This window comes from Pezoporus occidentalis, unplaced genomic scaffold (genome assembly GCF_034315485.1).
Source record: "Pezoporus occidentalis ecotype Australia unplaced genomic scaffold, CSIRO_AGI_Poc_V1 ctg39, whole genome shotgun sequence".
NCBI classification, from domain to species: domain Eukaryota; kingdom Metazoa; phylum Chordata; class Aves; order Psittaciformes; family Psittacidae; genus Pezoporus; species Pezoporus occidentalis.
In genome coordinates, this window is record NW_026915713.1 from 4,817,917 (window position 1) to 4,837,874 (window position 19,958).

The 19,958-nt window shown below is 43.7% G+C and overlaps 1 protein-coding gene across 1 annotated transcript in view; it reads left to right on the forward strand.

The window, feature by feature from the left end:
- The first annotated feature begins 15,903 nt into the window (after positions 1 to 15,903).
- FAM184A (family with sequence similarity 184 member A) overlaps positions 15,904 to 19,958 on the forward strand; it is a 67,372-nt gene continuing 63,317 nt past the window's right edge. The window contains exons 1-2 of the mRNA XM_062632415.1: positions 15,904 to 15,962; positions 17,053 to 17,770. Of these exons, the coding sequence (XP_062488399.1) occupies positions 17,603 to 17,770 (168 nt within the window). The 5' untranslated portion in view covers positions 15,904 to 15,962; positions 17,053 to 17,602. The remainder of the gene's footprint in view (positions 15,963 to 17,052; positions 17,771 to 19,958) is intronic.

Sequence of the window (19,958 nt, forward strand, 5' to 3'; positions counted from 1 at the left end):
CTGGCCTTCTGGTTTCCTACTTCAGAGATGCTACATTACTTTATAACAATCTTTGAGAAATTCTTTGTGGCCTAACTCTTGATACTCATATGCTGGGGTTTATTACTTTCCTTGCTAATCATTGTAAATATTTTAGTTTTATCTAATTTTTCTAATCCTACAGATCAGGAAACTGTTAATGTTCAAAACATGGAATTATGTGAAAGTTGATTAACTGTGCTGTGAGCAACTAGCTCAGCATAAAAGAATGGTAATGACTTCAAAATGATTCTCTTAATATCTAACAGGATATGCTTATAAGCAAGTAAACTATATTTTATTATAGTAATTAGGGTCACTTGTAACTAAGATGTAAAATAAAAATGAGCAATGATGTAAAAAATGACTATCGGTTATATGTAATCTTTACAATTTTGCCCTACTGTTCATAAATTACAAAACATGCTCAAGAGCATTTTATATGCTCTGTGTGGAAAAACAGAGCTCATAGTTGCTTTGTCTAAAATGCCTCTTTAACCTTATAAGCAATAATTTGTAAATTTGAAGACTGGTCATAAAAATAATCTCTATCTTTCACTGTCAAGAACATTTTTCAATAAATTATTTACAAGCTTTTTCCATTAATTAAAAATACTGACATTGCTTTGCTTATAAACTAGCTTGATTATGCACCAAATAGGATACTATGCCCTTTATGATAAATTTATATGCATGATATACTGAAATACAAGTTTATGCTAATTTTGGAAAGAATATATTTTAGCTTTCAAAGGAAGCCCACTCTCAAAGCAAATCTCTTACCTTGGTCCAGAACCAGGCCTGTCCAAAGCTAATCCTGATCCCTTCCAAATTTTTAAATTCTGTTGAGGGGGCTGGGTTTCTGTCAAGAGCTGGGAATCCAGCATTCTGCTGAATGCTGGCTGTGTTGCCACTGATTTCAGGTTTGAGCATAACAGGACATTTTCAGGACTGATGAATTTAGTCCAGATTTCTGATGTTCCTGTAGCCTTCATCAAATCTGATGGCTGTCAAACAGGTCACAAAACATCACCTCTGTGAATAATAACAGCACAGTCACCAAATAATAAACACAGACACCATAACTGACAGTTATAGCACATTATCTTATTCAGGGAAGATAAAGTTTGATCTTTTTCCCTTAGCCCTGATGGTTTAGTTGCTGTATCAGTTTCAACAGACTACACAACAACCAAGAGGTACACCTCTTGATTTTGACAGGGTAATTGAAGATCACTTATAAACTTAAAGTACTCTTCTTTATCCCCCCTTAACCACAATTTTTATGGAACACTTCTGTAAAATGGAACTTCTATAAAATGGAACTGTCAGCAACCTGTATATGCAAATTCATCTTCAAATATTGCAGGTTTTAATACGCTTAATTTCAAAAGAAGTCTTCAATTGTTTGAAGGTAACAAAAAATTCACAAAAGCCATTTTTATTTGAATACTGACACTTGTAGAAAGCTTTCGGGGCTTCAACACAGTTTTAGCAAAAGCATAAATTCAGCAGTTAATTTTCTGGAAAGATGCCAGTCTATCATCTTCCTTCTTGAAGCATAACCAAAATCCTTTCAAGTCTCCAAATCTCTGTGCTCAAATCCCCCAAAATACATTGTCAAAATGCAGTGATTTGAATTCAAATGTGTCAGGGAATAGGCCAGCGATAACCAAGTGGACCAGAAAATCTTGAACCAGTGTTGGAGATTAGCCACGTTCAAAGTAAAACCCTTTAAGAAACCAATCTTTCCATTTCCAGTATAGTCATAGTGAGAAATACAGATTACAAATGTTGTCTCTGTTGCTCTGCAGAATGACCCTGAGGGCAGGATCAGAGCTACACCAACCATCTCTTTGAACTTGACTATTGCAGCATTTCTGTGGTTACTTCTAAGTGATCCCACTGGTATTAAAAGAAAAAGAAAACTGAAGCAGTCCTGGTGCTTTGGCACCTTTACCTGCACTGTAGATAAGATGTGCCAGTCAGTGAAGCTTCCCATCTGTCCCATCCAACCTTCCACTGATGACCTTAGGAATTAAAAAACCAATAATCTACATTTCATCCATTATGCCTGTTGTAAAATGGCTTGCAGTCTGAATGCTTCCATACATCAGACAATATGAATGCCAGCAAAGAAAGTAGTAAGCTAAATCCTTGCCCAACTTAAGTCTATACCAGTGCTCCTACAATGAATAGATCTAACATTTAATATGATGTTAGATCAAGCTGCTGAGAGCAGTGACACTTAAACTGGGGACTGTTGCTAAAGCTGCTTTTTTCTACTGATGATTTTTTTCCCCTAAAGATGCATAATAGATGTGGTAAATACCAGCTGGCAATAACTATGCCAAAACCAAACAAACATCATCATCCAGATTTTCCCAGGAAGGTCAGTGCTGTAAGTCTTCTTCTCAACCACAGTTGTTTAGCATTGTTTATCATATATTAATATTCTGAATTATTTTATCAGTCAGAATTATTTTTCTATTTTAGGCTATGAAGTTGCTTTTCCTCCAGAAAGAAAATAAGTGAATTACATTTATGTACAAGTCCAGCATATTTAAATACTTTCAGGACTGAGCCAAGCAAGTCATATTAAAATATCAAAACAACCTTTATCTGTTGCTTCTAGAAGGCCATGGCAGATTTCCTTGTATTTGTTTTCTTCCTAAATTCATTGTAACACTTGCCTTAGAAATAACACAGCCCCACCCACAGCACTCCCATTTAATTCCAGCTTTACAGGTACACTTCGGAAGGTAGAAAGTTTAATTAATGTGTCCCTGAAAGAAGCTTCAATGATATACCAAAGATCACTGATCTTTTCAATAGGAATGTTTTCATCCTAATGAGAAGAAATATGAATGTATTAATTGAATTAACTGAAATATATTCACTGCTTACTCTGAACAGTCTCCTTGGTGAGTTATTGTCAGAGGAGCGCAGGAATGTAAGCGATCAACAGACTATGATAAAGAGCTTCAAATTCAACTGTTAATACATCAGTTTTTGTCCTATCTGCCATTTTGTCTATGAGCAAAATCACAAGCACTTTCCAACATCCTTAAATAAAAGTGTCCTAGGCAGCTGATTAAATTTATATCCCCATGCAGGAAGCAAGATGGGATCCCACCCCTGCAGTAGGTAAGTAGGTAAGTCATAATAATAATAATAATAGTGCTAAATTTAAAAGACATATGCCTACAACTTGAGTTTGAGCACAGAAATTAAATGAAGCTTTCTTTGAATCCCTAAATATATTTGTAGCATAAATTTAGAAAGATTGATTTGGAACACTAAAATCAGGATTTGGTCTGACATATTACAGGTAGTGGGAAACAAAGTTGATTTACACCAGTTGTGTAGGAATGGACGGTGGTCCTTTTAATGTCTGCCAAATACACAGGTACAAGTTGAGTGGAGATTCAGGGCAGCCCTGTGAAGAAGGACTTGGGAATATTGGTTGATGAGAAACTTAATATGAGCCGGCTTCAGTGTGCACTCACAGCCCAGAAAACCAACCATATCCTGGGCTGCATCAAAAGGAGGGTGACCAGCAGGTCGAAGGAGGTGATCCTGCCCCTCTACCCTGCTCTCATGAGACCTCACTTGGAGTATTTTGTACAGTTCTGGTGTCCTCAACATCAAAAGGACATGGAACTGTTGGAACAAGTCCAGAGGAGGGCCACGAGGATGATCAGAGGACTGGAATACCTCCCGTATGAAGACAGGCTGAGAAAGTTGGGGGTGTTCAGCCTGGAGAAGAGAAGGCTGCGTGGAGACCTCATAGCAGCCTTCCAGTATCTGAAGGTGGCCTATAGGGATGCTGGGGATGGACTATTCATTAGAGACTGTAGTGATAGGACAAGGGGTAACAGGTTGGAACTTCCACAGGGGAAGTTTAGATTGGATATAAGGAAGAAGCTCTTTACTGTGAGGGTGGTGAGGCACTGGAATGAGTTGCTCAGGGAAGTTGTCCACCACCACCTCCATCCCTGGCAGTGTTCAAGGCCAGGTTGGACGAAGCCTTGGGCAACATGGTTTAGTGTGAGGTGTCTCTGCGCATGGCAGGGGGGTTGGAACTAAATGATCTTAAGGTCCTTTCCAACCCTAACTATTCTATGATTCTATGATAAGTCCCCCACTAAGGTCCTGCTTAGCAGACCTGCTTTGAAAACCAAGTTTCTTGTGTTCCTATTTCCCCACCATAAAGGCCAATCCTGCCCCAGATGACGCACGTTTACAGGAGACCTCTATGCTCCCTTCTTCCTGTCCATTCACTACTACTCTCGAGTATTCACTCCCAGTTGAGTTGCCAGCTTCCCTGGTTTATATATAATTTGTTTTTCCTACCTGAAAAAAAAATGCATAATTTATAAAAGGAGAACATAAAATGAGAAAACTTGCAAAGAAGAAGCTTAGAGCAGTAGTTAACATGTTCAATTTTTGCAGGTGACTATAAGGACTATCATACCCTCTTTAAGGACTTTCTTGGCAATTTAGGGCAAATGCATACCATTTATAAAAAAAAAAAAAATCCTTGAGAAAAGGCAAAATTAAACATAAATCAAGAAAGAAGGCTTTTTGCAGCAAATGCATTTTGTTAGCCAAAATGATGGCTCTAAGCTGGAAATGAAAGCCCTAATTACTAAAAGCTTGTTATCTGAGAGTTTCCATAGGGTTACATGCTACATCTTGATGCAGGTGGCTGGCACAAAATATTCTCTAAGGCTGCTATTAACACTTGCTTGAATTTTCAGCATGAATTCTGGCTTCATAATGACTAGTTGTCTTACTAATTTTCTATCCAGTGGCAAGCATTGATAGGTTTAATTCTCTATTTTGACAAGGAAAGCACAAGAATTGGTTTTTTTGTGTGTGTCTGGGTACTTTTTTGATGTTGGTAAATGCCTTCTGTCCTGGTAAATTAGAAAAGAACTAGACTGAAACAGAACTTTACGAAGAAAAAGTTATGAGAATTAACAGAAACACTAAGGTTCATACCTAACTGAGGATTCATCCAATTTTTTCCATCTGTGCAGCTAACAAGAACATAAATGTACTGGATAATTTTTTCTAAAGCAAGAGGAAAAATATTTTACACTAGGTAGACTCTTAAAGCTTTTTTACCCAGCTAAATCTCAGCAACTTTCAGAAAACCAGTGAGCAATACAACCAACACTTATTTCATGTGACTCCCATCTCTAAAGGACAGTCATGTGAGTAGTGGGACATTTTGCCGAGGCATTAGTTTTTCTTCGTTTCAACTTTTCCTGCTGCTTTTTTTTTTCTGTAAAACAGAACTATGTTTTATCTGTAATTTTTATTTTCTTTAAAAAAGAGCTCTGCTCAAAAAAAAAAAGTGGATCAACTGAAAAAATCAAAGTAAAAAAAAATTATAAGACAATGGAAGTATTAAAAAGAGTGCTATATCAGAAGAAAGATAGAACCTCACACTTTTCATATTGGTCTTTTTTCTTTACACTGGACTTTTCCATCCTTAACTACTCATTTGTGCTTGAAATTAAAGTAATATACAAACCTTTACTGAATGAAAACGATGTAAAAGAGTGGCCTAGTGGTAATTTTTCTAATAAAAAGCCACATGCCCTCAACCACGTTTCCAAGTGAGGATACAAATGTCATGCAGGAGAATACATAAGTGGATCTAAAGAAAGAAATATCTGGATATAATGGGTCACAGGAATTTTTCTGTGTACTAGTTCACATCTCTACAGAATCTGGGAAATAAATTTCCAAAGAATCAGCAAAAATCCCAACCATTCGAATATGCTTGTTCACAGGCTGCAGCCGAAACTCTCTCTTCCATCATATCTTGACAGTAGCTCCATTTCAGACACATTCATGAGGCGGCAGCAATCCTTTTAGGTCTTGGTGACCTAATTTGTTTTCCACACATTAACAGTTTCCTAGATGGGCAACTAGATATAATAAAGGACACAGCAGCTTCATCATTATCAGATGTGTATTCACCATTCTTTGCCTACTTACTTGAAATGTTCAGCTTATGCCAAGTTTCACATACATATTAGTTCAAGACTTGCAGGAGCTGAGTCTTTCAAGCTTTGAAGACCAAGGCAGGGTACAGCCATAAAATCATAATACCCAAATGATCTAAGGTCCAAACATCTACAAGGTAGAGCCCTAAACCAGTATTTGTCACTGTGTATCTCTGGGTCATTACTGACTGAAAGCATACTTGCATACATAAAGGCAATGGGGTAATTGTTTGGATTACTCAGAGGACTACGCTGCAACGTTGACCCGATTGTGTACCTTACATAACTCATAGTCTTGCTAACCCACAAACTAAAAGGTCATGACATTATTTCAAAGTTATTAGAACATTCAGTTTTTATTCCCACCCCCCCCCCCCCCATCCCTCATGATGCAACCATAGCAAGGCAATTTTGGCTACTCCTCTGTTCTTTATAAATCTGAAAATATGCCCCTCTTTACATATTATCTGCAGCTAACAGAAGAAGCCCTTGTTACTGTCGTGGTTTAAACCCAGTCAGGTAGCTTGTTCACTCACTCCCAGTGAGTGGTGCCGAGCTGACAACAATCGAGGTCCGTGTCCGTCTCCCCCCCCTGCCTCCCCGCACCGGGGCTCTCCCCTTCCCCGCTCCCGGAGGAACGGGGAGGAGGATCGAGAGAGTGCAACTCCTACGGGTTGAGACAAAAACAGTCCAGCAACAAATCACCACCGCTACTATCAGCTACAACAATGATAAGGGAAAATAACAAGGGAAGAGAATACGATACCACCGGCCAAGAGAAACGAGCTCCACCCGGAAGCCCCTGTCCTTCCGGGTCACTCCCAGTTACCCCTCACCCCGGGCATGACGTGCTGTGGTATGGAATACCTCCCCGGCTAGCCCGGGTCAGGCGCCCCGTCTCTGCTTCCTCACAGCCTCCCCTCCTCCCTGGCAGAGCATGAGCCTCACAGAGTCCTTGGTCAGGGTAAACATCACTTAGCAACAACCGAGAACATCGGCTTCACCAACACTGTTCTCAAACTGGAAGTCAAAACACAGCACTGTACCAGTTAACACAAAGGAAAAACATGACTGCTACTGCGGAACCCAGGACATTATCCACCCCTTATTCCATACCATTCACGTCGTGCTCAGATCCCACATTTTTCAATACACCATCGCTCTCCCACATATATACATCCATATACATACAGACCAAGAGGAAAAATCATTTTCTTAGTGCATGGACCAATCCCTATAATGCTGCCGAGTCCATTCGGTCCATGATGTTCAAAGTTCATTCTCTGTTGGGATGATGGCTGGAGGGAAGTCAGGGCCAGTCGCTGGTGACCTGGAGACATCTAGTTGATGGGCTATAAAAGCATTACACAGCAGGCAACAGCATACAATTGAGTTCACTGGCTGTTTTCCCCTAAAATCAAATCCCCTTGAGGTATACATCGGACTTCCCCATCTTCCCGCATTACCCACCAAGTATATCCAGGTCCCTGAGCAAAAGCAATCCCACGAGTGGGTTTGCCTTTACCTGAAGCAGGAATTACCCAGACTGTCTTTCCCAGCAAATTCTTCATATGCACCACGGGAACTTTGTCCCCCTCTACAATATGTAACAGTTCTGACTGGGCTGGGCCAGCCCTGTTGGCAGATCCTCTGGTGTTGACCAACCAGGTGGCCTTTGGTAAGTGTGTATCCCAATGCTTGAAAGTTCCCCCACCCATTGCTCTCAGCGTAGTTTTTAACAGCCCATTGTACCGTTCGATTTTCCCAGAGGCTGGTGCATGGTAGGGGATGTGATATACCCACTCAATGCCATGCTCTTTGGCCCAAATATCTATAAGGTTATTCCGGAAATGAGTCCCATTGTCTGACTCAATTCTCTCTGGGGTGCCGTGTCGCCACAAAATTTGTTTCTCAAGGCCCAGGATGGTGTTCCGGGCAGTGGCATGGGGCACGGCGTATGTTTCCAGCCACCCGGTGGTTGCTTCCACCATGGTAAGCACATGGCGCTTGCCTTGGCGGGTTGGTGGCAGTGTGATATAGTCAATCTGCCAGGCCTCCCCATATTTATACTTCAACCATCGTCCTCCATACCAAAGAGGCTTTAACCGCTTGGCTTGTTTAATTGCAGCACATGTTTCACACTCATGAATAACCTGGGCAATAGTGTCCATTGTTAAGTCCACCCCTCGGTCACGGGCCCATCTATATGTTGCATCTCTGCCCTGATGGCCTGAAGTGTCATGGGCCCACCGGGCCAAAAATAATTCACCTTTACGTTGCCAATCTAAGTCCATCTGAGCCACTTCAATCTTAGCCGCTTTATCCACTTGTTGGTTGTTCTGGTGTTCCTCAGTGGCCCGACTCTTGGGTACATGGGCATCTACATGACGTACCTTCACCACCAGGTTCTGCACCCTGGCAGCAATATCTTTCCACAGTGCAGCAGCCCAGATGGGTTTACCTCTGCGTTGCCAGTTGCTCTGCTTCCACTGCTTCAACCACCCCCACAGGGCATTTGCCACCATCCATGAGTCAGTATAGAGATAAAGTACTGGCCACTTTTCTCGTTCAGCAATGTCCAGGGCCAGCTGGATGGCTTTCACCTCGGCAAACTGACTCGATTCACCCTCTCCGTCAGCAGTTTCTGCAACTTGTCGTCCAGGACTCCATACAGCTGCCTTCCATCTCCGATGCTTTCCCACAATACGGCAAGAGCCATCAGTAAACAAGGCATACTGCTTTTCACTTTCTGACAGTTTATTATATGGTGGGGCCTCTTCAGCGCGCATCACCTCCTCCTCTGGTGACATTCCGAAATCTTTGCCCTCTGGCCAGTCCATGATGACTTCTAGAATGCCTGGACGACTGGGATTTCCTATTCGAGTTCGTTGTGTAATTAGTGCAGCCCATTTACTCCATGTAGCATCGGTTGCATGATGTGTAGAGGAGACCCTGCCTTTGAACATCCAGCCCAGCACGGGCAGCCGGGGTGCCAGAAGGAGCTGTGCTTCAGTGCCAATCACTTCCGAAGCAGCTCGAACCCCTTCATAGGCTGCCAGTATTTCTTTCTCAGTTGGGGTATAGCTGGCCTCAGATCCTTTATATCCCCGACTCCAAAAGCCGAGGGGTCGACCTCGAGTCTCCCCTGGAGCTTTCTGCCAGAGGCTCCAGGTAGGACCGTTCTCCCCAGCTGCAGTGTACAGTACATTTTTTACATCTGGTCCGGTCCGGACTGGTCCAAGGGCTACTGCATGAACTATCTCGCGTTTAATTTGCTCAAAGGCTTGTTGCTGCTCAGGGCCCCATTTAAAATCATTCTTCTTCCGGGTCACATGATAGAGAGGGCTTACAATCGAACTGTAATTTGGGATGTGCATTCTCCAGAACCCCACTGCACCCAAGAAAGCTTGCGTTTCTTTCTTATTAGTTGGCGGAGACATTGCTGTTATCTTGTTGATCACATCTGTGGGGATCTGTCTACGTCCATCTTGCCATTTTATTCCCAAAAATTGAATCTCCTGTGCAGGTCCCTTGACCTTACTCCGTTTTATGGCAAAACCGGCTTTCAGCAGGATTTGGATTATTTTCCTCCCTTTCTCAAAGACTTCTTCCGCTGTATTGCCCCACACAATAATGTCATCAATGTATTGCAGGTGTTCTGGAGCTTGCCCCTGTTCCAGTGCAGTCTGGATCAGTCCATGGCAGATGGTAGGGCTGTGTTTCCACCCCTGGGGCAGTCGGTTCCAAGTGAACTGGACACCCCTCCAAGTAAAAGCAAACTGTGGCCTGCACTCTGCTGCCAAAGGGATTGAGAAAAATGCATTGGCAATATCAATCGTGGCATACCACTTGGCTGCCTTTGACTCTAGTTCATACTGAAGTTCTAGCATGTCCGGTACGGCAGCACTCAGTGGTGGTGTGACTTCATTCAGGCCACGATAGTCTACTGTTAGTCTCCATTCTCCATTAGACTTTCGCACTGGCCATATGGGGCTATTGAAGGGTGAGCGGGTCCTGCTGATCACCCCCTGACTCTCCAGTCTACGGATCAGCTGATGGATGGGAATCAGGGAGTCTCGGTTGGTGCGATATTGCCGCCGGTGCACTGTTGTGGTCGCAATTGGCACTTGTTGTTCTTCAACTTTCAGCAACCCCACAGCAGAGGGATCTTCTGAGAGACCAGGCAAGGTGGACAGCTGCTCAATTTCCTCAGTCTCCAAAGCAGCAATACCAAAAGCCCACCGGTACCCTTTTGGGTCTTTGAAGTACCCTCTCTTGAGGTAGTCTATGCCGAGAATGCATGGAGCCTCTGGACCAGTCACAATAGGGTGCTTTTGCCATTCCCTCCCAGTCAGGCTGATTTCAGCCTCCAGCACAGTCAACTCTTGGGATCCTCCTGTTACTCCAGAAATATAGATGGGTTCCACCCCTTGACAGCTTGATGGCATCAGGGTACACTGTGCACCGGTATCTACTAGAGCCTTATACTTCTGTGGGACTGATGTGCCAGGCCATCTGATCCACACAGTCCAGTAAATCCGATTGTCCCCTACCTCCACCTGGCTGGAGGCAGGGCCCCTCTAACAGTCGTCACAGCATTGGACACTTAAGTCGTGTTGAAAGGGATTATTCTTCTTTATCACAGGAGCTGGAGTAAAATCAGCTCTTCCACTCCATCTGGGAAACTGATCACCAGAGACTGAAGCCGTAGCTCTCATGGGACGATCAGTCTTGGCCCTTGCTCCCCTCTTCAGTTCACTCACCCGTTCCTCCAAAGCTGAAGTAGGTTTTCCATCCCACTTTGTCATGTCTTCTCCATGATCCAGCAGGTAAAACCATAGGGTACCCCGTGGCGTATACCTCCTGTATCTCCTCTCTTGAACAATAGGACGCCTTTTGTTAATAGCTGAGACGTGTGTTGGTACACGTGAGGAGCCGGATAAATCAGATAGATTGTCCTTCAATTGTTCGATGTCCTGTGACAGTTTTTTCACAGCTGAGATGATGGAAGGGGTGAGATTGTCTTCGAACTCTCGGAGTTTATGAACCATTTCATCCACTGTTAGTGGTACTATGTCATTCCAGGTTACTGTTGCCAATGAATGGGCATATGATGACGGTGCATTCCGTGTAAGTTTTCGCCACATGGGTCGTGTACATTCAACTTCATCTGGATCTATAGGTGTATCCCCGTTATTCGGCTTGATGTGATAGATCATCTCTACGATGGCCGATTCCCTCAGAGACTGGATGCCTTTGTCTATAGTATTCCACTTGGCCGAACGACTCGTAACATCGTCCTTGTACGGAAACCTTTCTTTCACAGCTGCCAAGAGCCTCCTCCAAAGGCTGAGGGACTTTTTCTCTCTTGCAATTGCTTTGTCAATTCCCCCTTCTCTAGCAAGTGATCCCAGCTGCTTGGCTTCTGTACCTTCTAGTTCGTGACCATCAGCCCCATTGTCCCAGCATCGGAGTAACCAGGTGATGATGTGCTCCCCTGGTTGACGGGTAAAATCTTTTCGCATATTCCGCAGCTCGGTTGAGGTCCGAGGTCGAGAAGTTACCTCTTCTTCTTCTTCTTCGTCATGTGATGATGACTCCTGATCAGATTCTGGACCGGGTGGTGAATTCATTGGTTCTTCATCTCGCTTCACCCTTTTTGCCTCCTTTTTGCTTGTTCTCTTGCGTACAGGGGCAACTGATATTGGTACGAATTGGTCCTCTGGTTTGGCTGCAGTGATTATCACTGTGGTTTGAGTAGCAACTGTACTTGTTACTGGGGGTGGTGTAGCTACTGTGCTTGGAGCTGGGGTAACCGCGCTGTCTGTTGCAGTTGAAGTTTGAGCAGCTGCTGTACTTGCCACTGGGACAGCTGTGCTGTTCATTGCAGCCAAAGTTTGAGTAGCGACTGTTGCTTTGCCCTCAGATCCGCCGACATTCTTTTCCTTTTGAAGGTGCTGGATAGTGTTGAACAAGGCCCTGTAAGCATAGGCCAAGCCCCAGCACGTTGCCATGATTTGTCCATCTCTGGTATGGCCAGAATGACCACACACCTCATTTAAGTGTTTTACTAATTCTTCTGGATTTTGCAGTTGTTCAGTAGTGAAATTCCAAAGTACTGGAGGGGCCCACTGACCTAGATACTTGCCCATACTATCCCACACACCCTGCCACTCATGGCTGTCCAGCCTCAGGGAAAATCTCTCGGTCCTCCTACATCGTCGTTTGACCCCAGACAAGACCCAAACCTGAATCTGCTTAACTCTTGAAATCAGTAGTGGGTAAAACACACTCTGTATGCGTGTTAGCATGGTGATTCCCATCACCATCAGCAAACAAGTCTCAACAGCATTAAAAGGCCATTCAAAAAATTCAAAACTCTCAAATGTAAATGGTCTGGGGGGACGACTAGGAGGGTAAAAGGATGTCTCCTTCCCAGGTTGAGCACCTGAGAAGGAGAAAAAAGATGTGTAATTGCTAAGCACCTCCATCATATACCTCCCAAAGTATAAAGGTGGTGACCACACTGGGAACATAAGCCAGATCAATTTCATGATCAATGATTCTATTGTATTACAAGTCATTACCATAAAGTACAATGGGATAAAAACCTTAGCCCAAGCCCCATACTTGAAAAACACTAATACAGCAAGTACCGGATGGACGTAAGATATCATATACTGAAACTGTGAGATCAAGAGGAACAACCTTGAGAGCCAATAAATCAGCATTGTGACGAGTGACTATCAATCCAGTCAGATCTGTTCTTATCTCAACCCTTCGTGCCCCACGTTGGGCGCCAAAAAGAACTGTCGTGGTTTAAACCCAGTCAGGTAGCTTGTTCACTCACTCCCAGTGAGTGGTGCCGAGCTGACAACAATCGAGGTCCGTGTCCGTCTCCCCCCCTGCCTCCCCGCACCGGGGCTCTCCCCTTCCCCGCTCCCGGAGGAACGGGGAGGAGGATCGAGAGAGTGCAACTCCTACGGGTTGAGACAAAAACAGTCCAGCAACAAATCACCACCGCTACTATCAGCTACAACAATGATAAGGGAAAATAACAAGGGAAGAGAATACGATACCACCGGCCAAGAGAAACGAGCTCCACCCGGAAACCCCTGTCCTTCCGGGTCACTCCCAGTTACCCCTCACCCCGGGCATGACGTGCTGTGGTATGGAATACCTCCCCGGCTAGCCCGGGTCAGGCGCCCCGTCTCTGCTTCCTCACAGCCTCCCCTCCTCCCTGGCAGAGCATGAGCCTCACAGAGTCCTTGGTCAGGGTAAACATCACTTAGCAACAACCGAGAACATCGGCTTCACCAACACTGTTCTCAAACTGGAAGTCAAAACACAGCACTGTACCAGTTAACACAAAGGAAAAACATGACTGCTACTGCGGAACCCAGGACAGTTACTTGTACACTTTCAAAACAAAATTGTTTTATATGATTTCTTACACAGAAATCTCAGTATCGTAGATTAACCTCAACCTTAGCAATGAGGTCTTTACGTTAAAGTAGGACATCATGGGCTTATTCAGTTATTATATTCCATCAGGTTTGTTTGGACCAGAAAATTAAAGCAGGAATGACAGATATGTTTAAGCTGTATTTTTGAGTATTTTATACTATTCTTTTTAATAGCGAGTTATTTATTATAATAATTAAACCTGTGTATAAACTTAAGGTATGTATACAATAAATCATTAGTTTAGAATTCTGGTAGAAATTAGACATAGACATACGTAGACTTTTTCTTAAGACTTTTTCTTAAGAGTCTCCATATTATAATACTTGCATAATTCAACCATTCAAAGAAAATGAAAAAGAGAATTGTGATAAACACCTTTATTCATACACATTTGTAGAAAATTTTAAAACTATTCAGGGTGGTAGCTGCAAGCTTACAAATTAAACCCCAGAAACCTGCAAAGACCAGGAGGTCAAATTTCTTGTTAACTGTCCTTTCAGTAAAAGCTGCCACTGACTTTCTGACATCTTCAGAGTTGTCAAAAGACATTATCACAAAGCAAGCCCAGCCCTTGCAACATGTTCTGTCTATAAAGAATCAGAGGGGGAGTTTTGTGCCTATGGCTGGAAAATGAGGCACACAGTGATTGCACACATTTATCTTAGTCAAAGCTGTGATGAGATAAATAAAAGGGGTTTCTGTACACATGGAAATCTGTAATCCATAATATTCCTTGCAGATTGAACATAAATAAAATTCTTTCCTGGGTTTGCAAACCTCAGTAACGGTATTTCATAATTTTAGAAAACATACACACATACCAGAATGTTTGAACAGCAAATAGCCACATAAACAGGCAGTAAAATACAAAAAACCACAGGTAGATTTGTTGATTTTATATCAGAAAAAAAGCAAATCCATAAAGTCATTGTATGTCTTGCACATATGCTGCTATATATGCATAGCAGATACATAAAAATGCAATGTTAGCGCATATATTCACCAATGATATTTTCAAATTTATAAAAAGATCTGCTGTATACATACACCAAGAGTATCCTGCACAGTGCCTATACTCACATGGACACTGGGTAGATACAAATTGATGTCCCTTACACAAGCCCCTGGTGATAGAGGCAATACAGGTTTCACTGTGCAGGTTTCACGGCAATGGCACGCTTCAAGAACTGTGCCTCATTCCACTGCTTTCTGCACTCTTCAGCATTCCCTGAGCACTGTCTCCTCATTTGCCTCTGGATGGCCTCAGCTCAAGCCCTGGGAAACCTTTGGGCCTACATCTGCTGCTGTGCTGATGAGACATGAAATCCAACCAGGTCAAAAAGAGCACAAAGGTCCTTACTGTTCTGCTGGATAAAGCCTCTCTCTTTAAAACCTTAAAGAGAACAGGCTCTATGCTACATATGTAGACCTGAATGCAAAAGAGCTTAGCAGTCACCATCTGAGCTCTAAAGACATAAAATATGTAAAAAGCAGCTTGGAAAAAAAGAAGTTAAATATGAAAACTACTACTAAAAGGCACATGAAATATTGACAATGAATATTTAATCACTTTTTTGATTTAAACAAAACTTAGTATTTAGTAGCTCAGGAGACAAAAATTAAAAGTTTGACTGTTTTGTCCTAGCAGATATAAGTCACTTCAAAATGCTTCAAAACTGATTTGGGGCCAATATGAACCACAGCAAATATGGATATTCCTCAGAAGAAACTGAAAAAAAAAACCAACAGTGAGGTTTTGTGTAGCAAAAGAAATGTTGATAAATCCAAATCAGGTTTTTTAAATAAATATCCAAAATATTTTATATGTGTAGATTAAAATTAAAAAACTTTCTCTAATTTTTGACATTTCTAGGAGCAATAATAAACTGAGCCAGCCATTTCTTAATATCAGAAGGATTATTAGGTACACTGATAGTCTCTTTTGCACAAGAATTCAGAAGCTTGCTTAAGGTCACACAATCAGACACAACCATTATCTGTAACCAAGTCTTCACAATCAGTCTACTCCTTTAATTACTAGTTTGACCTTTCCAGATGTGACAAATCATGGTCTTCCCTGCTGCTGAATTATTTTTTAATTTGATAAAACTGAATTAACAGTGTGTGCTTTTCATGGATGTCATATATGGACACTGATTTGATACAGATGCTCTCAATATTCTTTCTTCCCCTTGTATTTCATTTGTATGAATCACTGCCTGGGTAGGCACCATCTGTCCTTTGTCCTCTGTTGCCAGAACGGGCCACTTCAGAGGGAAAAAATCACTTCCTAGACTCCTTGTTATTCAGAATAGTTTGGGTTTATTACATTTTTTTATACACGAGGCTTTTTACAGAACCACTTTAGTTCTTCTGGCCCTTTTTTGAACAACTTGCCAGTGTGCTGATGCATGGAAATTACAGACCCGAGACCTCCATACAAGTATTTCTCTTGTATTCTCATGATCTTTCAAAAAGTAGCAACATCTAATTGTACCTTCTGGATAGCATCCTGTCTGAAGAAGCTCATTTGCCCAGTGACCCGTGACTGCCAGTTTCCACTGGCAGCCAATGTTTAGTTGTTTCTCATACTATAAGCATGAATCTTTATTAGAAATCAAGGCACATTGCTCTGTAATATGGATCTTTTCTTATAATTTACTATTCCACCTACTTCTGTCCTTTGCAAATTCTAACTGATGCTTTTCTCCATACTCTTGCTGAGAACAACACATTTAGCCATGTATTTTTGTACTTTACCCCTTTGGTAATTCTTCTGCCCACAAAGTATGCAAGCAAGGAGATCTGTAGAGCAGAAAAAAAAAACCAAAACAACAGAGAAAAGATAAACTACTCAACAGAGACTACCAAGGACTTTTAAAAAGATGAGTGCAGAGGCTGTTAATCAGAAAATCAAGTGTGTCCAACCACATTAATATATATATTCTCACAAGGCTAGAGCCTAGCAGAGATTTTAAATTGTTAAAGAGGGTGGCTATTCTCAAGAGTTGTGCGGGATGGAAATAGAAGAGAGCAGTCAAATCCAAGCTAAAGGGAAGAACAAATTCAGCTGTGAATTCTTTCTAGCAGAGACCTTTGTTCCATCCCACCAGGTCTCAAAGCGTGGTTTGCAGAGACTCTTCTGCAGCAATGGAGGAGACTGGCTGGCTCAAGCGGATGCTGCCTCTTCATCCGGCTGGACACCTCCCGATCTGTAGCCACTCTTCCTTCAAAACCTGAAGTAATTGGGCCATCAACTGTTTATCTGATTTACTAGCTACCCCAGTTTTAAGACGCTATTTGCTCCTACCACCTACTTCCGTAAGGAAACGACACTTACTCCGCCGCAGACTAGTACACACCCGAGGGCCAGCAATACCTTACCCCCGTTACGTACCCATGCACACCGGGCTGTAGTGCCCCTGGCACCTTTCCAGGGCTGAAGAGCTCTGCCCTAGTCTCCTCGGCACCCACTGCATTTTCAGGGCTCCCCATGAGGAAAAGCCTTAGACAGTTACCTCAGATGCCCCAGGCCCTGCCACAGAGGGGCAGCCCTACCTAAAGCCCGTACACTCATCCCGCTCCCCCTCGCCCGGAGCAGCGAGGCCGCCGGTAACAGATCCCAGCGCCAGCGGTCGGCGCAAGCGAGGCGAGGGAATGCAGCATAGCGCGCTCACACCTGCCGCGGTAAGGGGAAGGAACCGAAGCTCCTCGTGGCGGCGCGCGCGCTGTCGCCGTGTGGCGGTCGCGGCTCCGGCCCCTCCGGAGGCGGCGGGCGGGCCGGCCAGTGACGTGAGGGCTGCGCTGAGTAAACAGCCCGGCGGCAGCCCGGCAACCGGGCAGCGCCGCTCCCCCCGAGGGCCGGGTTGGCCTGGGCTCCCCGCCCGGTGTCGGGAAACGGGGAGGAAAGGCTGGAGCCCCTTCGCTCAGCGGCCCCGGAAGGCAGTCGCCGCAGCCCGGCGTGGCTGGTGGGGACGGTGGCAGTAGGGAGCAACCGAGGCTGGTCCTGAGGCGGGAGAAGCCGCCTTGGCCAGCGTTTCGCGTAGGGCCGGTGCCAGCGGAGCCCGATCAGCGGCGGCGGCCGGGCGGTGAAGATGGCGACCCCGGGGATGGGCTGGCAGCAGCCACAGCACGGCTACAGCGGCGGCTCCGCGCCCGGCGCGGGAAAACTCGGCTCGGGCTCCGCGCAGCCGAGTCCGGGCGCTGAGCACAGCCCGGACCTGCATTTCAAAATGAGCAAGAAGATTGCCCAGCTCACCAAGGTGAGCTCCCGCCTCCAGGGAGGCGCGCCGGGTCCTGTGCCCCCTGAGCTTCTCCCTCTTATGCTCTGTTTCCCTTTGCTTCTCGCCGTCACCCCGTGTGCCTGACGAGGCCGGCTCTCCTCGGGGGGGGGGGGGGGGGGTTAAACCCGGGTGGGCTGCGGCAGGGGTGTACCCGAAGGCCAGGCCCGCGGCTGCCGCCTTGCCCTGGCAGCGGCCCCGGGCCCAAAGATGAAGAGCGCCGAACCGGGGCCCTGCGGTGAGAGCTCCGGCCTGGCGCTGCGTGGGGGCAGCGGCAGCGCGGACAGGCCGGGCGCAGAAACCGCCGCAGTGCCGGTCCTCGGCTGGTTGTGTCCGAATCCGGCTGGCATGGCCGGGTACCGGGGTGTGCGGGAGGCGATCCCTGGCGCGCTTGCGGTTTATTCCATGAAAACTGTGGCTTCTCTTCTAATCCTTTAGTAAGCAGTTCTCCGAGAACGGAGAAATAACGGAGAAATAGAGAAATTCAAGTGATGCTTGCTGTCCTTTTGCTGAGGATAAATACCCTTATTTAAGGTATCTAGCAATATTTTAAAGCCTTAGGTGGTGAGAGCGAAGTGTTAAAATCTCTCTGATCTGTGCTTCTCACTGAACAGTTTTTCATTCTGTCATCCCCAGTATAAAAAAAAATACCTTGCATCTTTGTTAAAAGTTGGGATCAAACTACAAGGTGTTTTGAAAGCACAGTGTTAAGGCTGGTAGGCCCCATGTTTCAAATGTAGTCGTAGCTACGATTTACTTGGAATAGCTTAAAAAAATGCGTTGATGCTCTAATCTCTCTTTTGTGATGCTCAACCTGAATGTGAATAGCATTGTTTAGGAAATGAAAGACAGGCTTTCTTTGTTAAAGAGAAAGCAGAAGAAGTAATTTCTGTCAAGAATTACATGGTTAAAACATTTAAAGGTAATTTAAAAGCACTGTGGGAACTGCTGGTATTGTTCAAATATATGCAAAATGGATGAAAGTGACATTTCGTTGGAACAACTAAGAGTGAAGGCTGCTGGCAGTCTCGCAGTGGAGAAAGTTCATATTTATGCACAGTTGATGAACTGTTGACCAGTTAAAAGTAGTATTTATTGTGGCACACCTTGCACCTTAATATATTGGAAAGCTGATGACTGAGGGGTATTTTGTCTTTGAGTTCAGAATCTAATTTCTTTATATATTAACATCAGTGGAACAAAAGTTGTAATTTCATAAGGAGACAAGTAGAATTAAGATAAGATGAAGATTCTCTTCGTCTTTACTTCATGTCCATGCAAATGATTAATTAAAATATTGAAGATATTACTATAGACTTGTGCTTCCTGAAAGGTGCAAAAACCGCCTGGAGACCATAAATGTATCTTAGACTTACCTTAAGGCCTAGTGCATATGCAAAGTAATACTTTCAAAGAATATTTTTTATTTCTGTGTGTCCTTTGATATATTTCCTTTCCTTTCTCTAGGAACTTACTGAGCAGTTTATAGATGATTTCAGAAACAGAGTTCCACTTCACAACAGAAGTCATTTGTGTACACCCATGAGTTCCACATCACTTGGGCATGTGCCCTGTGCTCTTTCAGTTATTATGTGTCTAGTATCTTGAGGTGGATGAGAGTTAAATATGGATTTGGATGTGTGCTGTTGGACTATTTTGAACTTCTGTATTGGAAAACATGAAGAGAGTAAAAGTAAATACTGTTTTGTTTGGGGGTTTAAATTTTTTTTTATGGTGCATAGTAGAGTTCTAAAATTGTAGAAATTATGTTCATGTCTGTTCTGCCAAAGACTTCAGAGTGGTGCAAGTAAAAGCTATGAATTGTCTTCTGCTTATGTGTTTAAAATAACTGTAAACTATGTGTTTGTATGAAGAGTTTGTATGTGAATTAGGATTTTGCAGGATTGGAATATTGTATTTGTTTCCCAATGACTTGCAGATTCTGGTAAAGTTTTAGGGAGAAAACCTGGAAAATCAGCTGATCTTTGTACTGACTGATAGTCTGGAGCAAAGAATAGTATTTTTGGATGTGATACAGGGTGTGTAATAAAAATGCTTGTACCTATTGCAAGAGTAAAATTAAGGGAAATAAAAAATATTCTATGACATTAATTTAATAGAGGTAGAAGTGCAAATTTTGACAAGTTTGTAGTTAGAGGGCTCAGGACCT